This window comes from Netta rufina (assembly GCF_964035555.1).
Source record: "Netta rufina genome assembly, chromosome: 2".
Taxonomy (NCBI): Eukaryota; Metazoa; Chordata; class Aves; order Anseriformes; family Anatidae; genus Netta; species Netta rufina.
Genome location: NC_140124.1, coordinates 61,368,901 through 61,387,383, shown reverse-complemented (window position 1 = coordinate 61,387,383; position 18,483 = coordinate 61,368,901). Strand labels below are relative to the sequence as shown.

Below are 18,483 nucleotides of genomic sequence, written 5' to 3'. Positions count from 1 at the left end.
TGATGGAGAACAGAAGATGGGTAAGTTAACTTTTAGGAACAATGACTTGATAAAACTTTAAAGGTAATTAAAAAGTTTTAAAGCACTACCTGGTACTTCATATCATTTCTCCTTCTACTTCTCAATGCTTCTGAAAAGCTGCACTAGCTCCCTCCACATTGCAGTAGTGCTGAGTAACACCCGTGGACACAACTTAGCAGCAGCAGGACAGTGCTGCTCCTGCTCTGCTTCCAGGTACAGCTACCTTCTGGAATTTTCTCCTTTTGGATCTGGATTCCTACAGGAAAGGAGCTTTACCTTGGGCAGGCTCTGGAGCAGGTTTGCCCTTAAACTAAACCTTTCTGTTGGTGCAGCAAAGCTGTCCAAGCGCTGTAGATACACCATTGCTGGAGTATGACTGCTCACCTGAAGCATTAAGTGACTTAATTCCCTAAAATGTTAAACAGTGTACTGAATACAGACATGCATTCCTTGGCACCTCTAATGCATCACTATGCGTCAAGATCCAGAAAGCAGGACAAAAATTTTTTAAAAGTGCTAAAAAGATAGTGATGTAACGTAGATATTCTAGTCAATTCAAAATAAATGCTAGACATCAAGCTAAATCTTCATGCTGAAATTTTATTTAGGAAGCGCAGGAGGTATTGCTAGCTAATTTAATTCTGAGCACGTGTTCTTATCAAAGGGAAAAAATTGAGAAAGGATTTCCACCAGTTAAGCGGACATACTTATTTTTTGGGGCACAGCATTACAAAACTCATATATGCAATTTATCAAGAGCAGCAAAGGTCTATAACCACATCTGGTATTAGACATTCACCTCAGCCTTTTCTGCCACTTCCTGATACACCTCTGCTTTTCAAGTCCTGCACCGTGTTTCTGTGTGCATTTTGTAAAGTCTTTGAATTTAGAGATAAGAGAGCAACTGGGTTTGCTTCTTAGGTATTTTCCATCTGTTTCCGGTAGTATCAAGTGGTACTATCCCCACAAGGTTCTTATGACAAAAAAACAACTCTGTATCTGCCTTCACATTAGGTAAGCGTTCTTCATTCAGTCTAAACGTTCTTGATTTTCTTAATGTTCACCTCATCTAGAAACCACTCCTACCTCCTCAGTGATCTAGAAAAAGACAAGAAAAGAGGATTTTGTAGGTGTTTGTACTCGATGATCCTTGTGGGTCCCTTCTAATTTAGGATATTCTATGATTCTGTAGTTCTTTGCTACTACTGAGGAAAAGAGTAATTATGCTTTCATCAATATTAGTAAATTTAGGCTACATAACAACAACAAAAATCTATCAATTGTCTATAATTAGGAAACTTTGAAACCTTACAGAAATAAAGGACTCAACAAGATAGCTTAATCTTGGCTGTAGTAAGACTTGGAAGTCTAGCTGTCTGTGCAGATGTCACACACATGCATCGTGTCTCCTTACGGGGAACAAAATAAGGAGAGCAAGTTTACCACTTCACTGACCCTAACAGAAGTGATCCATCTCCAAATGTATTATATATAAACCTAAATGGTACTTCTAGTGTGTGATAAAGAACAGCGTCAAGAACAGAAACATCACACAATTAAAGCTCTGCACCTCCTTCCACCTCTCCTCTACTACAGTATTAAAAAGTAAAAACGGTGAAGGAATTCTTCATAAATCTTTAACTGCATTACTATAATGTAATGTTTCCACCTTTTATAAAGGCTCTTCATAATGCTTTCTAGTAATAACTAAATGAAGTACAATTGCACTGCGTGAACATGATGTGAGTTTATTTTTTGCTGTCTTTGAACAACTACTTGCATATGGTCAGATTTATTTATAAACAGTTTTAGAGAATTACAACATTTTTTCAGACATATGCTTTGTCTACTAAGTGTTCTTCAAGGCCATTAGTTTCATCCTACTGCAACCAGTAATTTGCCCCTGTGCCTAGCCAACCATGATTTGGTAGTTCCGGTAGAAGTTTTCAAGCTCTAAGATAAACCTTCAACGAATACCTGACGATTGCAGAGAGATGAACGTACAGCAATTAATTTATTCAGCATCCTGATTTTGACTAGATACTGCAATCCACGTCAACTATGCATTATTTTGAAACTAAACCCAGTTTAAAATTTTACAGTCCTACCTAAAGTTCTTACTGGTGTGAGAGATGCCGGCGACCTACTAAAGACTTTAACTTGATTCACAACAAGCAGAACCCAGAAGGGAATAAAACTTCACACTAGATGATAGTCTCACCCCAAATTTGCAAAAGCAACTTCCATAATCAGTTTAAGTACAAGACAAGGTTCAAAAAGACTGATAGTGTCTTACAAGCAGCTATCAATACCAAAAACACATGCCTGCTAGTGTCTTCTAATGGGATTAACTTCTCAAATTAATATAGCTTTTCGAACAGACAGAGCTTTAAATAGGCTGGGTGTATTTATTTTCAAGCAGCACAAGGAAAATCAAATACATTACTTGTATTTTCAATTATCAAGTAACAGTTTCTATGTTTAAAAACTGCATTCACACCTCCATTTTTACAATTAAATACAGCCACATTCGCTTCTCTGCTTAGTAATAATTTTTATGGAAGTAAGAAGCTTGTTTCAACAAAATACTAAATTTAATTACAAAGGTGCTTAAAACAGATGTACAAAGTCAAACAAATGCAATGTACTAGGAGAGTGATCTAAAAATGATTATTACATTGCTACATTTGAGGAAAAAGCTGTCAGATATGCACATGAATTAAGGTTATGACATGACAACAATGAAAAATGCTGAACATCTTAGTCAAATGAAGTATTAGGTCAATTATACTTAATTTTGTGTTATTTTGGGGACTTGTAGCTGTGTATACTCAACAGGAAGTTCCTCAAATGTTGGTACCTACAAACAGTGGAGGTTGATGCTTTGACGCCAGAAAGCTGAGAAAAGTATTATCGTATTATCTGTAAATCAGTTCACACTGTACATTAATGATCAGAATTACCTTTGCAACATAACATTATGGCTGAGATGTAACAATGCCTTCATGGTTTACTCACAAGAGGCGCTGCCACCTTTAGTACTTTGTACTTCTTGCTGTGCAGAAACAGATGTCTTTGAAATGAAAGTTGGCTGCTTAAATCCCTTTGAAAAAGTAATAATACTTGTATTGGAAATTTTAAAACAGAGAGGAAGAAAGTAACTTGCATTCATACTGGATTTACCTGAAGAGGTCACAACCATTAAATAAAGATGACTACGTGAATTCAGATGAAACTCAGTAGCTGCTATCCCTCCTACAGACCAAAAGCAAGTTTAAGCAAATGTCAAAGAGCAAGCATACACATTAATGAAGACAACTTATTATGATGATAGTTTCATCTCTACCCACTGCATGAGTTTAAATCACTGTCCAACTTGCTAGCAGGACGGTGATTCTTAAAATGTAAAAATGAATACAGGTTTCTTATTCCAACCTTGTGGTGAAACATAAAGGAAAATACTTTTGATCAAGTTGCATGTTTTGACTCCACAGATGGGGAAAGAGATCTGTCAAATCTTCTTTACTATCCATAAGAGAATGGTGAAGCATTGTAGTACTGGCCCTACACAGAGCAGCAAGCAGCCATCAGCTTTGCAATGCAGAGGGCACCTCATTCTGCCTTTCCTCAGATTAATCAAAAATGGAAAAAGAAAAAAAAGCCACTCAGATCCACTCCCTGGATCAGCAAGGGAGTTTGTGGGAGTGAGGGAAATGCAGAGAACTAACAAATCAGCTGTACAAATCTGGGGCAAAGGAGAATTCTACAGAACAGCTGAGGTGAAGAGGTGACAGAGGCAAGGCTATTAAAAAGGACCCAGTAAGGTCCTGTTTCTATAACTTGTACATGTGTTAACCACTTGTCTGGCCCTACTGTGAGCTCCTAAGTTTAAATTAAGTTGCTGAAGTTAATTTTGTAGTTGCTTAAATGTTTCAGATCATATTCAGTCTTCACTACAACATGAAGCCTGACCACTTAAAACCCAGACAACAGGTAACGATAGCGATTTCATAACAGCAAGTGATTATTTTCTTGTCTGCAAGCTGAATCAGAAAGCTCTAGAATCATTGTGAATAACCACATCCCTAGTCTTATTGCACCAGAGGTCTTCCTACAAGTATTTCTTAATCTTTAAAAAGATATAATTGACTATTACAGAGTTGTGGAATAGAACAGAGAAGAATATCAGAAATTTTAGGAGATATACATATACACAGACCAGGAGCAATATATAAGGTTCTGCAGATACTTTTACTTTTATGTCAGAAGCAGTAGATTAAGTAGAGCTTTAGGTGTACTTTTTGCCCTTTTCAAATGAAGCTACTCAAATCAGCCGTGTACTTTCAGGTTTTCCATGGCTGTTCTATCTAGCTTGTCCTGGAAAAAATTAATTAACACTTTAAAAAAGATCTTGTCTTTTTGAATCACTACTTGAAGCACTAAAACTGAAATTTACATTGTTGGAGATGGAACTACGTGATGCAAGTTTGACTTTCCTATTAGCTTTCCAAATGCACCTGAAGAAATAAGAACTTCTTAAAAGAAATTACATTAGAACCTTCTTATTTATTTATCTCTTGTACAGCTATTTTATTTGAGGAATAGAAGAAATAACTTTGACTTGAAATCTTGGCCCTGGAAAAGAAAATTGCAGAACACTAATAAATACTGATGAGGGAATAAACAGAGAGCCTTCCAATACTGGAAGGTTGGAATACTTGATGATGTAATGTAGGAAATGTTAACAGCTATCACGTGGGGATGTTAGAAGGCATAGACACATTCATGTTGCAAGGAACAGGAAATAATCTGTCTCGGGAGCACAAAATGTAGGATGTGGAATATGTTTGCATACAGAAGACACCACGTGCACATTCCATATGAAATACAGCATTATACCACATCTTTTCAAATAAACTATTATATTCTTTCATTCAAGGATAAGAACTGAGCTGTTTCAGTTGCTCCCTCAGTTCTGGTGTTTCTTTCCTTATGAAAAAAGTAGTTATCCAAATAGAACATTCCCTGAGTAGACAAAGAAAAATCTGTATAGTTGATTTTTGTTTGGAAGAGTCTTCATAACTTTACTGGCAACAAAAAAATATGCAGAGTTTGCTACTGTGCTAGTTTAAGTAATTTTAATACTTTGTATTCATATGCATGTAATTGCATTAATGGTGTTAATTATATCCTAACAGTTTTGTGAGGTCTTGCTCTATGGTTCAATCCCAATTTTGGCCAATTGTTTTCTAATACTTTTCTTGAAGAGATCTCTCCAACTGGAATCCTGATCATACCCCAGGGTAAAACACAGCCAAAACATAAGCAAAGTTATGAAGGCCCACCACATAACATCAGGAAAATACTGATTTTACAATTGTTGTACAGATTTGCAGACACAAAGAGAGCTGGAAACAGATTAATGTGTATGGCTACAGATGAGAAAGGAGAAACACCCTTTAGTCAGCCACAGTCTTCCTCTGCATCCGGCTGATTCCAGTTTGTAGGCGGGACCAAAAAAGTGCTACCTAGCTTTGAACCCTTTAAAGGCTTCTGCACCTATACTTTTTGCAGACATCCTCTAAACCAACCTGAAGATGAATCAGTAATCATACTCTGCTTATTTATAAGAGTTCACAAACATTGGGCTACTTGGATTGAAAAATATAACTACTTTACATAAATATCTTCAACATCCAAGAAAATGTACAAATCTAAAGTCAAACACATTTGGCTTGCAACAAGCCCTGTTTGCTAATATCTTTATAAAGGCTCAGATTTAAAGAAAAGTAGTCATTTTAAACACAACCAATACACAGCAAATGCCATCCCATCGTATGCAGACACTCACCATTCTATACTTCTAGTGAAAGTGAATGATAACATTCCACATCTGCTTGCAAGCAACATGTGCCTTGTTTTGGTCCTGGATAGTTAGTCTCCACTCCTATGTTTTGGAGCAGTCTGTTTACAGCTCAGAGAAACCATTGCACCTGAAACATTCAGCAGCACTGTGCAAAACAATCACCTAGTCACCAAGGCTTTGGGTTGACTGTGTAAAAGTGGAAAACCATGATGACATGGCTGACTTTGCACTTGTGAAGGCTCCTCCAACCGACTGACCTGCGTTGTAAAACAAAAGAAAGGGTTCATAGTCAAATAAATAAATAATTAAATGCACCAAACAACCAGTTCTCCAATTTGGAATTTAAAACCCAAACTCAAATTATGTGTCAGAAAACATTCAAAGAACTTCAGTGCACTAGCTCAGCAGAAATGGCCTCCATTGTCCTTTGCCCTGGACGGCTTGCTAGACATACTAACTGAAAAGCTCTCCTTGCCAGAGAACGCAGCAAAGAAAGTAGCAAGACATCAATGGAGTTAAAAAAAAACAACAGGCTGAACAACTTTTGGCAAAGCAACTATAGAACAACTATAGCACTCTTATCTCTCCCACTGGCGAACTCACGTTTTCTTCCACTGGAGGATAACGTGATGAAGGTGCCCCTGTTCAAGCGCAACAAATACCTTCCCAGAAAATTACAGCCTATTGCAAAAACCTGCAGAAACTGCCACAAGTTATTCCTAGGAGTTCAGTCAGCCCTGTATAGTTTCAAAGTGATATAAAAGCGAGAACAGCTCAATGCAGAAGACAGTGTTGTGGTCTAAGCACTCCTACATTACATAAAAAGCTTTTACCTGAACATCTCTCTTCCTATGTCCATCTCCAGCCCATGCTGGAGGAGGAATTAACACTATTTTTTTTGGCCTAGCTGCTTCTCTTCCTACTATTATGCAATATACAGGGCCCCTGTCAACACCTTTGGCCCTCAAAATGTTGCTCTGTTTTGTATGTACATTATAAAGTACACTTGGCTTAAAAGGAAATAAAACTGAGATATAGGATGCTTCTTTAAAAAATGAACTAGAATCATAAAATCTCCTCAGCTGGAAGGGAGCCACAAGGATCATCAAGTCCAACTCCTGGCTCCACATAGGACCACCCCAAAATCAAACCCCATGTCTAAGTGTTGTCCAATTGCTTCTTGAACTCCAGCAGGCTTGCTGCTATGACCACTTCCCTAGGGAGCCTGTTGCAGCTCCCAACCACCCTCTCAGTGAAGAAACTTTTTTTTAACATCCAGGCTGAACTTCCCCTGTTGCAGTTTCATGTTTTTAGATCCAAGCTGGTTCAAAATAAGTTTCTTACCTACAGCTTTTCCTGTTTGCACAACATTTCGGCTAGTGGAAACCATCACGTTTCCAATCTTCTTTCCACGTTCACTGTTTTGCACAGAGCTAAACAAGAGAGATACTGAAGACTTAGTCAACTGACATTAATTCCAGGTGTACATACATGAAGTGTATAGTTAAAATAACTATCTATACACACACAGATCTATATAGCAGTATCAAGTCCATAATTCCTGTATAGGTTGCATACATCTTACCCAGTTGGGCAAGCTTCTCTGAGGAAGATGAGACACAGCCAGCAAGACAGGAATCAAAATACCCAACATTTCATTTTTATAGAACGTGCTAGTATCTTTCCTACCGTTTACCAAAATACATATTTGTTCCACATTCCAAAACTACTGAAAATCCTGCTTTGTAAAGTTCTAGCCCTAACTATTAGCTTCAAACAAAATAGTGTTACTGAACAATTGTTATTCTTTTTTCCATGTAGAATGTACTTTGTATCTTGCCCTAACATCAAATTTTTGATGAAGTCTAGTTCACTCTCATACATTTGATTAAAAATGTGAAAAGAATAAAGACACTATGAAAGGATAAAGACACTTGGAAAGGAGAGCACAAAAGCAATCAGTTCCATTGCATGAGTGCGATGACTTGAAAATAAAATTTGCTTAAATCATAACATTCAAGTCCGCATTTCAGACTTTGCAAACTTATTTATGTTGAACTTAGTGACGTGCTGTGTTGTTACATTCTTGTCCCTATTCACAACTTTGTTTTATTAACTTGAATACTTTCAAAACCTTCAGTGTAAATGAAAAAAGCAGAAAGAACAGAGTAGATCAAGAACAAGTTTAGACTCAATTTGCAAAATATATTATTTTCAAATATTTTTTATAACTAGAGAAATTACGAACTACAGAACCTTTTACACTCACTTAAGACTACTCAGAATAGTAGAGGAGTCTCTCCTTTCAAAAACAAAATTAGGGCACGTCAAAGATTGTAGATGCTTCTACACCTTTCAGATTTTTCAGGTCTTTCTACACAGGCCAGTCATTAAAAGTAAGAGCTGCTATCAGCAGACAGCTTATTGAAGGCAATTTTCTTGTTACAAATCTTGATTCGTTTGCAATTCTCAATTGTCATCACAGAAATTTCATCTGCCACTAGCCAACAAAAGCAACAGGAAGATTTGTTGGGCTGAAGTCTGAACCCTTTTTATTGCTTGTGTTGTTGCTCTATGTTAGCGTTTGGTTTAGGTCTCCTCACAGTATACTGAAAGTAATAGTCTATGGTCAAGACAGGTGCAGAATTAGCAGCATGTATGCACTGCTGATTTGCAGATGTCTTACAGAACAAGTCTCTGATGTTTTGTGGTCAACATAGTTAAGTGAGAAAACTTGCTCTCTGTCTTGCTTGGTGCATAAATAAGAGATAGTTAACTGCAAGACTGAGACTTTTGTTGGAGCCAAACTGCTACAGAAATAACAAGCACTACTGAGTTTTAGACAGCAAGAGCTAACACCACCTCAAAGTTCAGATTAATTTGGTGCAATAAGAGGTTGTGTAAAACTCATTTTAAACTTTTATCTTGAAGAAACTGAACAGTCTTATATATGATTAAAAAAACCATTTTCTCCAAATAACTGAACCTAAAGACAACATATAGGAAAGCAGCAATGAAGGCTTATTTTTAAATTGTAAACTAAAGCTATTAAGACACCAAGGACTTATAATTGTAATACAAAAATCAGACCTCTATTACATTAAGTCCAGCACAAAATAGTGTATGAGCACTGTTTTTCTCTATTTCAGACAAACTGTCCATCTTTAGATATGACATTTTTGCAGAACCTTGAATACAGTTTCATGCACATGGCTGATTTAAACCATTATTTTGTTTAGTTCATGATAGCAACAGTTGTGCAGTTATTAATATTAGACAAAAAACACATAAGCTACTATATACGTACTGTGACAATCTTAACTTAACATCTGATACAGAGTATTGTCCCTGGAATGGGTGGCTAGAAGAGGAGAAAAAAAAAAATGAGAAAAAGCATTAAATACTTTTCCACACATTAAAAGCATTAAATTAATTTTCCATTAAATAAATTTCCACTATTAATCCGCATCACAACAACTTCAATTCCTTGTTATATTCCTCTTCATAGTTTACAATAAATAAATAAAAAAAATCCCCTTACTGTAGGCACAGCATTGTATCACTTCATAGAAAGCTAGGTCATACTATTTGGTCTCAGGTTTCTTATGAACTAACATGTAAGGTGCCTTCCATTTACATATCAGATATTAAGAACCTTCTCTTCACACTAAGGCAGAGACACCTTCTCCTAACAAGACAAAGCATGCCAAGAAAACAAAACAAAAACCCTTAAGTAGACCAAAAGAGCTTTGCAAGTCTGAAGAACAACAGCCTTCTTCAGACAACAGCAGCTGCCAAAGCAAGAACAAAAGCTAGCAAAACTCCCTGCAATACGGTACAAGCGTGTGCTAAACAAAACACATGCACAGCCTATAGTATTAACAAGCCTGGCATCATCTAATCTAGGAACAAAAATGCACTTAAAACAACTCAAACTACAGCAGATGCAGCATAACTCAGCCAGCTCCCCTCCACCCCAGACACGGCTATTCTTTGTGTACCTGGAAGCAACTAACGGAAAGGAGAAACATCTGAGGGCAATTCTGAGGAATAACAAACTCTCTACAGCTCAGGACAGACATCAATTGACTTGAACAAGTTTCAGTTCTGACTCTGGATATAGTTTTCTTCATAATTTTATATCCCAGAATTAAAGTAAGGTATTGAAGAACAGGAATCTTCAGTGAAGAGTATTTCTGTGCTCACAGATTCTTTACTGCATGGGATCCTAAATTTGCACCCTCAAGGCTTTATAATAGGAGCTAGAGGGGCACTAATCCTACAGAATGGTGTGTGCATAGCTGCTCATAAGTGGAGCATTCCATATGAAGTGCCAAAAATCCGTTCCTTACCTAGAATTTACTTCTGCAAGAGCTGGATGCTTATTGCTATTCCACACTCTGTAGTTGTGAGTATTTTTCCAGGCTACTACAAATGGTGTTCCAAAGTCTGACAACGTCTTCTCATTGTCTGAGAAATTAAAATAAAGATGTGAACTTGTAGCAATTCATTACAGATATAATACAAGAAAAATGACTTGCATTTTAAAGAAAAACTGAAATTTTCCAGACTCTCATCAAATCAAAGTCAAATGTTAGTACTAGAAACCTGACATTTCAAAAAAAATTTTTTATTATTTTAAAGTGTCCCAAATACAAAAAGCCAAGAAAACAAAACACTTAAAAATAAGAAAAGCCTGGTCTTTTTTTTTTTTTTTTTTTTTTTTTTTAATTCATTTGTAAAGTTCTAAGTGAAGAGCTCAAGTGGAAAAAGAAAGTCACACTAACATAGACCTCTTGACTTGCTCTCTGGGCAAAGACAGGAAGGGCAGAGAAAGGCCACACAGTAACTGAGAACAAAAACATCATTTACATTGATTTTGGTCAGATACACTAGGATTTGCTGTACTATGTTAATGCTCATTCAAATAAAGTAAATTTCAAATCCACTCCAAAACCACAGTATGAGCTACTGTGGAATCAACTTATAATAACAACCCATTTAAAATACAGAAGATTGTGGGAAATCATTTTAGAACCAGACAGTGAAGTAGCATGAATTTCATGAAAAGCCTGACATTTCATTATCAAACTACTAATCATCTTAAAATATTAATGTTGTCAGACAAAGAACTTTTCATCTTCGAGACTTTAAAAATCACACTTTTGATCTCATTGCTTCTCAGAAACACCACAGAACAGACACTGAGTTACTTTATTGGTGTGAAAGGAGAATAATCATAAAGAGGCTGAAGTTAAGAGGGTTTAGTGGTTGGCAAACTTCCACAAATAAGCCACTGATTCTTTTGGCTGCATTCATGCACAAAAGGCTGCAACCCAGAGTACTCCCTCTGAGTTAAGGCAAAAAACGTTGAGCTCCAGAAAACACAAGCTGGTAAAACCCCTAGCTGACACTTAAGTGAATCCCTACTTAAGACCATAGCAGGAATGGAAAAGAGATGAGATACAGTAGTAAAACCTCCCAAAAAGAGACACTTAACTTCATGCCTCCTTGAATCCAATTAATTCCCCAAACTGAACTTCAGGTCTCAAACAACTCTGTAGGACACTCAAGTCTGTAAAAGTCTCATCATATACAGGGTTTCAGGAACTTCTACTTATAATGAAAGCTTAAATAAATCAAGGAGAAACAGTTGGAGAAGAAACAGGTCTGTAAGACTGTGAGGAATGAGTAATAAGCTTGTTAAGGAATACCAACGATAGACAAGGACAACCAAAAAAAGGTAGCATAAAATGAAACTTTAGGCAGAGGAAGATCCAATGACAGGCCACACATGTAAGGCAACAGAACACTTTTTTACACCCACCCTCATCTCAATTCCTAGACAAGGTCTTGTCTAGGGTATCTGTTCTACCTGGTTGCAGCACAGCAGCAAGCAGCGCGTGAAGATAAGCACTGAACTGAGCCCTGATCCACTCATCTCCTCCTTCCCATCCAGTGCCATCAAGGAAAACATCATCTCTGTTCTCAGTTACATGCTTCACCAAGTAATCTGCAAATCTTAGGTCAGCCGTTGTAGGGTTCAGGATCTTACGGAGCTCTGGATCATGGATTTGTACATGAGCATCTTCTATCTGTATGAAATAATTCCAAGGGTAAAAATTCATCTAAATAAAACTGCTCAAATGTACTACTGCATATTGCTACTGACAAGCAGCTACCTAAATCTGAATGCAACAGTCTCAAGAAATATCAAAAAGAAATCCTGAGTGAAAAGTTCTCAGTGTCAGCTACTACTCTGACACAACCAGAACCTCATCATCAACCAGGCAGAGTTAAAAGCTGCGCATTTGAAAGGATTTGGAAAGAGAAAATTGGTGTTCAAGTGCGTTTTCTAAGAGGCTCTTTTGGACTTTCACTTCAATTTATGAAGTTCACTACCAATATGTAGCTATCTTAGGCTGATTATATAGCTGTACACGCTTACTAGAACAGAGTGCTTTCTGAGACACTGTTTTTAACATGTCAATTATATCACGAGGAAGTCATCATTAACATGCTTTATTCTCCAACTGTATGTTTCTCAGCTGAAAGCACTCATTTTTGAAGACCTTAATCCAAAGCCATGAAAAAGATGAAAAAGCTTGTGACATGACAAGTAAAATTACACCTTAATTACAGCTTAAAGCTTTGTCCTACCCCAAAAACTGATGCAAACGGAATACGCTTCTGCATTTAAGAATTTATTTCATGGAGAAGTAATTAAAAATTTCAGTGATGAACCCAAAACTATACATTCAAAATGCAACCTCTTTTTCCCCTCCCTTCCAGTCCACGAAGTTCAAATGCAAAGATTCATACTTCCACAATTGCGTCACTCAGGTGTTTTTGCTGACGGAACAGGATGTTGGTGGCTCCCGCAACGAAGCCGCGGACTGTTACATCCGACAGGAGATGATGCTGCTGCAGCGCCATGTATGGCAAGCAAAGGTATCCCTAAAGCAACAGAGATGTTAGAGGATTAACATAAGCCCCCTCTCCTCTAAAAAACAAAACAAAACACTGTATTCAGAGTTTTGTCCCTACCAAAAGTTAGCACGTTTCACACAGAATGAACAACACTGGTTACTCTGGTTACTACAATTTCAGTTGCAGTTATTTGTTGTTTTGCTGTGTTTTATCTGCAAAGCAAAAGAACCAAATTCTACATAAATTGGGAGTTCCAAGAGGTTGTGTTGCCTTCCAGCGTCAGGACTGAAATACAATGTGAATTCACAAAAATCAAGTGTTTATAAGGTAACAGAATAAGTAATACGCATCAATAGTGAGTTCTCAGGGCAGTTCAGAGACAGTGAGTCAGCAGAGATGAAGATGCATCTCTCCATTTGCACACCATGAGGTCTTTTGACATGCCTCAAGTTTACAATGCAGGAGAGCTAGAAAAATACAGGACTGATATCCACATTTGGTAGATGGACATTTCCAAGTTCTAGAGATAGCAATCACTTTCTTATGAGCATATGCATGCTTTAAAAGAGAGTAGTACAGAAAGCAATGCACTGTGCTCCTCAAACACTCCATGCTTACATTAATCTAGCATCCCACACTCCAATCAAAAAAAAACAACACGAAACCACAACACATTTTGAAAGGAGTATCATAAGGCTTTGAGGTAAGGTATTTGATGAGCACTGAGAAACAGCAGTACTTATTGTAATTTTAGTTTTAAATATAGGAACAGCATAACAGTAAGACTAATACTCAAGCCTAATTCCAGCTGTTCATTTGCATAAAGCACACCACAGTTCATTCACTAACAGAAGCCCAGAAAAGCAAATGGCATACTGGAAAGAAACAAAGAGCACATGTACTTTATTTATCACACAGTGCATAGTAATTGGACACATATGGAAGAAAGGAGCACTATTCCCTTTTGTCATATTGAACACAGGGATGGCTTTCCAGATGACAAGCACTTATTGGCTGAAAGCAAAAGCAGCCTGTGTCAAAGGAACAACAGTGCTTTGAGATGGAATCACCAACCTTAAATAGAAAAAAAAAAAACCAAAACAGAAAAACACAGCTTAAGCTGGTAAAGGAAGGGCTAATTGTTGGATATGTAAGTAGCAAAGTGTTGAAAATGTCACTATTTTAAAGATCAAGTGTAATTTCCCAAAACTCCCATTTCTCTGTAGATCTAACAATGTTTATTTCTGTGCCCTTGTTCTTTTTCTTTTTATTTTAAATAAAAAAATTGAAATGAGTTTTAATTCTTACAGAACTGCTACTGAAGAAACAAGTATCACAACCTATTTTTCCCTATGCTCTGGTGCATTTGGATATGTTATTGCATCATCTGGCAAAGTTTCCTCCTATTCAAATTTGTTTTGAATGAGATGAGAGCTCCAAAAGAGATTCAAGCGTTTCAGTAAGTGGTTAAACTATAACTTATAATCATATTTTTCTGGTAATTTTGAGATGTAGAGCCACTTCTAAACAGAAGTCACTTCTGTGACTTCTTTAGAGCCACTTCTAAACAGAATTACTCTGAATGAACTCAGATGAAAAGTGCCTCTGTGAAATAGAAGGTAAACCGACAACTTCTTTAAGGTCATTTACTTTTCCATTTTATGAGCTTAGTAGCAAGCTAAGTTTGCACACTTAGGCCTCTTTATCAATTATTTGATTCTTGCTTTCAATCTCGTTCTTCAACAGGCCTAAACTAAATACAAATTACAGGCTATTCTTTTGATTAGACAGACCATGAAGACAAACACCAGACTGTACATCTGTGCTAAAAAACTATTTCTAACAGTGACAGGGAAGATGACGTTTGAGCCGCTCACTCGGACCCATTTAGTGTACTCTTTCCAACGAAAGGTATTTCAAGAAGCTCAAATATCATTGTCAAATACAACATTCTGCAATAAGCATCTACAAAGGAAGAAATGCCACTTTGAACCTCACAACCTCCAGGAAATAGATCTGAATCTTCTGCTTTCTGGGCAAGTGCTCACCTAAAGGGTTATTACATTAAAAAAAAAAAAAAAAAAAAAAAAAAAAGGTATCATATCACCTCTTTTGCTGAGGAAACCATCTTTAAAAGGGAGGCATTTTCTCCATTTTATACAGAGAACCAGCTCTGGTAGATACATTGCTTGTTATTGAACAATGCCCATCAAAGCCTGTACAGGAACTCTGGGATACGTGGAGTTCAGTTAGGCATTTTTTAGTAAAAGCTTGAAGCTGAGCAGCTCAGCACTATGCACAGGGAAAAAGTCACAGACAACCAGGTAGTGTTATATAAGAAAGGGGGGAAAAATATATATACATGAGAGAAGAAAAACGGGCTTAGATGGGAGCTAAGACAGCTTTCAGAAACTTAGTTTGGATTAAGGTATTTAAATACTTAAGTGCTCTGATCTTGACCCATTCAGATTAGATCAACAATTCTTCAGAGTAAAAGAAAACAGCAGTTACTGATAGATACCGTTCATTAACCATGCTGGGTCTAGAGGTTACCATCACACAGAACTGCAAACAGTACAGAAGTATATGTATGAAAGGGAAATGTATGTGCATGTGTGCATACCCCTCAGACACACAAGAGCTCTTTCCATCTGCCTACAAACACAGTCACCTGTCAGAGGCCGTACTTACGTGTTTTATAGTACCCTACTGTCCATTTGGAGCTGGGTAACCAAAATTATTAGCCACTTCTGAAAAACAGAAGTCTTTATGAGTTACCTGGTATTATAAACAACCTGTTTACCTTTGTAAAAATAGCCAACGGCATACCATACTGGTCCTCTTCCAACCCAGATACGAGTCCTGGAACAAGCACCGCGTGTCCTGAATTTGCCTGGGGCTGCACAGTGATTGGAAGGGTTTCTGGACTCCTGCATTCACTTGGCAGACTTTCAGCCTGTTCTGATGCTGCATTTTCGCATACTCCTTCTTTCAAATTAGACTCCTCCAAAATGCTGGGATCTAAGGTCTCCCATTCACTTTCAGAGGACTCTGGAGAAGTGCGGGAAGGAACTTTCAAGTGCTGCACAGTACCATTGGAGGACTGAGCTCCGTTGCAAATCTTCTCTGACTGGGAGAAAGGCACGTTTGTGTTTTGACCTCCCAGCGAATGGTTTCCTGCCATCTTCCTGCCTCCCTTGCCCACTCCCAAGTTTGTAGCAGCAGCAGACACAGAGTCATCTAACCGTGGTGTAATTTCTTGCAAGACAGCATCCTCCGATATGCTCTTTCTTGGTCTATACTGTGAGCAGTCAGTAAGACCATGTTCAATCATACCTGGAAAGTGACCGGACCCATGGAAATTAGCATTTCAATATAAAATTAAATATTTTTTGTTGAAGAAAATGAAGAAAAGTGCCCTTGTATGCATAGTGGAAATAATGTATTTTACAATAGTAGTTGAAAAAACAACCAACCAACCTTTCTCCCCAAAAGAAGCAACCCCAACTTTTTGCTTTGAGAAGACTGGTTACAAGTTAAGAATTAGTAAGAATTAGTTAAGGGGTTGTCTGTTTTGTTTTCAGACGCACATGCAGAAGGAATTTTTGATTTTTAAGGAACTTGCAGGAATGTATAACTAATTCAGAGTCCCATTTATGTTACTCACAGGCAGTACAGAAGATCCAGTAGCTCCAATAGGTAATCCACAGAGTGCATATAATGTTAGGATACATGCCCACAATACATGCACATGCATACAAGTTAAGACATTTTTCAGTCAATTTATCAATGTAACTATTGCTGCATAAGTTGTTCCCACAAGAAACACTACAGGCAACTTTTTAATATGGTTTCTGGTGGTAACTGAGAAGTCCAAATTTCTCTCCTTACCAGGAAATAGCGACAAGACCGTCATCAGAGCTCCCACCAATCTATTTACTGGAGAAATATAAAACAGCACCTGGGAAGGCAAGAAGGAAAAAACAGGAGAAGAGAGCAAGAGAGGAGAAGGGAAGTAGGGAGGAAAATAAAAATTAAAATAAAAAATTACACTTAAGTATGACAAAGAACAGCTGCAAACTGGTCAAAGAATTTATTTATTTTAAAAAGGGAGTCTGCTCACCCACAAAAGCTCTTACAACTGTTCATATTTAATATTTAAATATGTATAGTGTTTTTTTATACTACAAAATACATGTTATATATATGTGCCTGTGTGCATAATATGTATCACTAGTCATTCAGTCAAGATTTTTTTTGATTGAATGCTTTTTTGGATCCAGCATGTGGATTGGATCAATTTTACAAGAAAGGAAAAATCTGACTAAACAACTGAGAAGAAGTTATTCCCAGCACTCTGCATCAGTTGTTGTTAATTTGTAGTACATTAAAGTGTCTCTGTTATAAATCAAAGAGACCAAATAATCTCCATTCCAGAATTCTGACAAAAATCTACACTGGAAAAAAAAATCCCTTCTAAGAAAATATATTAAAGATACGCAGATAAGCAGAAAGCAGGATAAACGCAGCATACATTATTAGAGATATTTTCCTATGATAAAAAAATGAGTTTATGGAAACAGAAAACATGATTGTTTTTCCATGTTATGCCTTAAGTGCTTTACTGAAGGTAGTACCAATCTCCTTAATTAAATTACAGAGACTGGGAAGAGTAAATTAGTGAAGAATTCAAATGGGGGGTGTAAAAGGCTAGCAGTGAAAGAAGAAACACATGGCTGACTGAATGGTACTACTGAAGTTCCTCCAAGGGAGGAACAAAAAAAAAAAAAAAAAAAAAAAAAAAAAAAAAAAGGGAAGAATAAACAAATGGGTCTTGCTTAATAATGACATTTTTACACTTTCAGTGAAAAAGGAGAACAAGTAAAGCAAACATATAAGCATTGGAAGGAATTTGCAGGCCACTTTTGTAGGTACATAATGAAATTAAAAGTGCAAGTTTGTGGACTTAGCATTAATAAAAGACTTCTGCTGTAAGCTCAGAAGTCACTTCAGAAGTGACTGATGAGTAACTTAAGATGCACGTGCACATCTACAAGCTACTGATTGATGGAACAAATTAAAAGACCTGTGCAGTCCTAAACACATACCAAATGTCAATGGTCCCTCAGCTGGAAACAGATTACGTGTATTACCCTGTACAACCATTTCTCTCCACCCTCCGTGTTCAAGAGAGGTGAACTCAAATTCCAACAACCACAGAAAAAAGCATGATGCGAAGAACAAGCAGATCAGCTGCGGAAAGAATTTCTGCTGATACCAGTAGGAATGAAGTCTAAATTCTTTTAAGATGCTGGTCAGTCCAAAAAATACGGGATGCAATAGCAGGGAACAGGACCTCCACAATACCTCTTGTACTTTTAGATTCTCACATACCATGTATTCCTCGTTATTTCTGTAAGCTTAAAAGTAGGTTTTGCTAAGTCTATAAAGAAGTACTTTGTTTTCAAGAAACCTATTCAAAATTTAGCTTTTAGTTCGGGTTGGACTGCTTACTTAAGCCAAGCACTTTCGTGTATTTGTTCCACCAAGCAGTCCCCCTGCCATCTTTCCATCTGCATGGGTGCACACTTTCTTACTTCTCCTACGTTATATGGCCTACAACATTTACATCGGCAAACTGTGTGGTCCTGGCAGCAGAAAAATCA

At 37.2% G+C, this 18,483-nt stretch overlaps 1 protein-coding gene across 2 annotated transcripts in view; it reads right to left on the bottom strand.

Annotated features, from left to right (window-relative positions):
- Positions 1 to 948: 948 nt before the first annotated feature.
- The window catches only part of AVL9 (AVL9 cell migration associated), a 43,412-nt gene continuing 25,877 nt past the window's right edge, over positions 949 to 18,483 (bottom strand). Inside the window, exons 9-17 of one of the 2 annotated variants that reach the window (XR_014618259.1) lie at positions 16,709 to 16,778; positions 15,621 to 16,153; positions 12,710 to 12,844; positions 11,763 to 11,982; positions 10,240 to 10,357; positions 9,195 to 9,248; positions 7,232 to 7,320; positions 2,985 to 6,144; positions 949 to 1,119 (exon numbers count right to left, since the gene is read on the bottom strand). Coding sequence is in view for 1 of the 2 variants with exons in the window: in XM_084283208.1 (XP_084139334.1) it covers positions 6,050 to 6,144; positions 7,232 to 7,320; positions 9,195 to 9,248; positions 10,240 to 10,357; positions 11,763 to 11,982; positions 12,710 to 12,844; positions 15,621 to 16,153; positions 16,709 to 16,778 (1,314 nt within the window). In the remaining variant the exon portion in view is untranslated. Of the gene's footprint in view, positions 1,120 to 1,812; positions 6,145 to 7,231; positions 7,321 to 9,194; positions 9,249 to 10,239; positions 10,358 to 11,762; positions 11,983 to 12,709; positions 12,845 to 15,620; positions 16,154 to 16,708; positions 16,779 to 18,483 lie in introns of those variants that run through there. The other variant, XM_084283208.1, reaches the window with a different exon arrangement.